The sequence below is a fragment of the Hipposideros armiger genome, unplaced genomic scaffold (genome assembly GCF_001890085.2).
Source record: "Hipposideros armiger isolate ML-2016 unplaced genomic scaffold, ASM189008v1 scaffold_82, whole genome shotgun sequence".
NCBI lineage: Eukaryota > Metazoa > Chordata > Mammalia > Chiroptera > Hipposideridae > Hipposideros > Hipposideros armiger.
Window position 1 is genome coordinate 481,052 of NW_017731432.1, and position 2,829 is coordinate 483,880.

At 41.9% G+C, this 2,829-nt stretch overlaps 1 protein-coding gene across 1 annotated transcript in view; it reads left to right on the top strand.

Annotated features, from left to right (window-relative positions):
• Window positions 1-2,829, top strand: part of SMAP2 (small ArfGAP2) — a 59,413-nt gene that overhangs the window by 43,307 nt on the left and 13,277 nt on the right. Inside the window, exons 3-5 of the mRNA XM_019643689.1 lie at window positions 3-48; window positions 1,086-1,167; window positions 1,743-1,770. Of these exons, the coding sequence (XP_019499234.1) occupies window positions 3-48; window positions 1,086-1,167; window positions 1,743-1,770 (156 nt within the window). The remainder of the gene's footprint in view (window positions 1-2; window positions 49-1,085; window positions 1,168-1,742; window positions 1,771-2,829) is intronic.

Consider the following 2,829-nt stretch of genomic DNA (forward strand, 5'->3'; position numbering starts at 1 on the left):
GCACCAGAGAAAAAAATGGAACCTGTTGTTTTTGAGAAAGTGAAAATGGTAAGTGGGAAGGTATTTGCATTGTGTGGATGGCCTCAGGTGTGTTTGTGTGTGCGGTGGAGTAGGGTGGGGTTGATAGCATATTGCACCATTGCCCCTGGGGCTAAAGGGTTCTACATTTAGATTAGATCGCCTGCTGCCATTTCTGCTTCTGTCCCATTCTTATTGTTGCCTAATCTGCCCTGTAACACTTCTCTTTGGGGCCACATGGGAGCTTGGGAACTGCATCTGTCCCATTTAAGCAAGAGGCACGTTCCATGCCAGGATGCCAAGGCCGTGTGACACCTTCTGAGCAGATACTATGTCCACATCAGTCCTTCTCTTGTGAGACCTTCTGTACCTCATTTCCTGTTGCAGTTCAGAGCAGTCCAAAAGCCAGGCCATATTAATCCATTTTAAACGATCACTTCTTATTTTCTTGCTCTGTCACATTGAAGTAGATACCTTTCTCTTTCCACAGGACAAATTGTGGCTATAGTAGTAGATACTGTAGTATAAGAGCTTAGAATCTTGCAAGAGGGGACTTTTTATTATTTGCCTAAGGAAGAGTCTTGTATCATCATTTTGAATCACACTGTCTGCAGAACTAGTGATATTGGCAGAGTGAATTAGGCAATCTTTAAACTGATCTCCCTTTTGATATTAAAGGTTTTCTAATCACTGGGAGATTTGTTGGCTCTCGGCTCTTGCACCATCGGACTCCGTACCTTTATTCTTGGTTTTTTCATGGAACCAAAAACTGCTACTTCTGTTGGATGCCCTGATCTGTGGTTGTGTTGGTTTCAGAAAGATCTGTCTCTTCAGAAAGCCAAACAAACACAGACGATATCTTTGTTTTTCGCTTTAGGTTTAATGTATGCACTCGTGCCTCCTGACTTGAGTCTCTCACCTGACACTTCCTGAGTTTTGTTTCTTTGGTAACTCTCTTTGAATAACAGCAATCATACCACAAGAATATCTGTGGCTTTACAGTGGAGAGGGGATAAAAGGGTTCAAAACACCTGCTTATGTCTTCCTATAACATATTTTCACCTTAGCCACAGAAAAAAGAAGACCCACAGCTACCTCGGAAAAGCTCCCCGAAATCCACAGCACCTGTCATGGATTTGTTGGGCCTTGGTAAGAGTTAGACTTTTCCACTCCCATAATCTTACAAGTTTTGCTGAATTCTCTCTGATCCTGGGAAGATAGCTAGAGACGGGAGTCTTCAGTTTGTGCCTTTGTCACTAAGATTGTTCTCTGATGTTCTTCCTGTTGTTTTACATCTGAGCACTTGTGCTAAGGAGGTGTTTACTGTGCCATTTTCAGAGTGACAGTACAGTGTAGTGGTTAAGAGCATGGCCTTGGGAGCCAGAGTCCCAACTCTGCCACTTACTGTTATGTGACCTTGGGTAGTTCAGGTAACCTCTGAGCATGACTTTCGTGCCTGTGCAGTGAGGATAAGAGTCTCCAATTCAAGAGTGTTGTTGGAACGATGAGATGAGATGATGCCTCTAACACTCTTAGCTCCTTGCCCTGCACACACTAAGCACTCAGTAACTATGTTAGCAATTTGCACAAAACCAGCACCTGTGAGCCCCGCCCCCATCCCTCTCATTTTTCAGGTGCCACCTGTTTCTGAGATGGCCGCTTACCTTGTCGTCATTTTTCTCTAAGCCTTTGAAACCCTGAACTAGTGATTCTGCCCCTTTCAGAAATAGAGCCTGTTCTTTACCTTTCACAGTACTGATGGTTGTACTTTATTTCAGTCCATTNTACACACACATATATACATATATGAATTTTTTTCCTATAAGTGAAGCCAACAAAATTTGGTGGAATTAAGTCACCAGAATTTCCTTCATTCTGACTAGTGTACATTTCCTGTGTGTCGATGGACAGATTGCCAGTGGCACCCTTATTTCTGACAATGCTTTTAGAAGGAAACTGCCAGTTGCCAAGTACATTTTCCTAGGCATGAAGTTAAAATCTGAAATACAATGTATGATAACTAGGACAAGTATAACATACAGGAGGAAATACAACACGGTTTTCTGGAAGAAGAATATAAGCCTGACTACTGACAACTAAAGGAGAACCCATAAATATGACTATTTAGACCTTTACAAAGGCTTTGACAAGATTCTACAGTAAATTCATTTCGGAATAATTGACTATTTCTTGAGCCACAGAAGTATAGAGTATGGGATTCTTCAGTTCTAGCATGGGTCCTGTTTTTCTGTCTCTGTCTGTCTGTCTATCTCTATCTACTTATCTATCATCATCTATCTATCATCTATCTAGTTATTTATTTTAATGGCGGATGCGCTAGCCAGTGAAATCACTAAGTTTAGATGGGAGTCTAAGCCCTCCAGGTAATTTAATGTTAAGCTAATTGGAAGCAACTCCAAATTGATCTTTTGAGGTTGTGCGAAAAGGCATTAACTGTTAGGTGAATTTCAATACAGGCAAGTAATGGGCCGGCCGAGTGGCTCAGTTGGTTAAGAGCTCGCTCAAGAGTTTGAGCTCTGAGCAACAGCGGTTCGATGCCAGCCCGAGTTGAGCAGCCGCTAAGCTACCAATAGGTAGCAGGATGGCTCAGCTAAAAAAAAGAAAAAAAAATACAAGCTCAATACAGGCAAGTAAGTGCAAGGTAATACATGTAGTTAGGGAAAGATAATTCCTTCTCAACTTCCTATGAAGGACTCTTATCTCATAGTCATCCAGAAAAGGGACCTGGAAATTATCATAACTGTTCCAAGAAAGTCTAACCCAGTGTATAGCTACAGGTTGGATGGCATC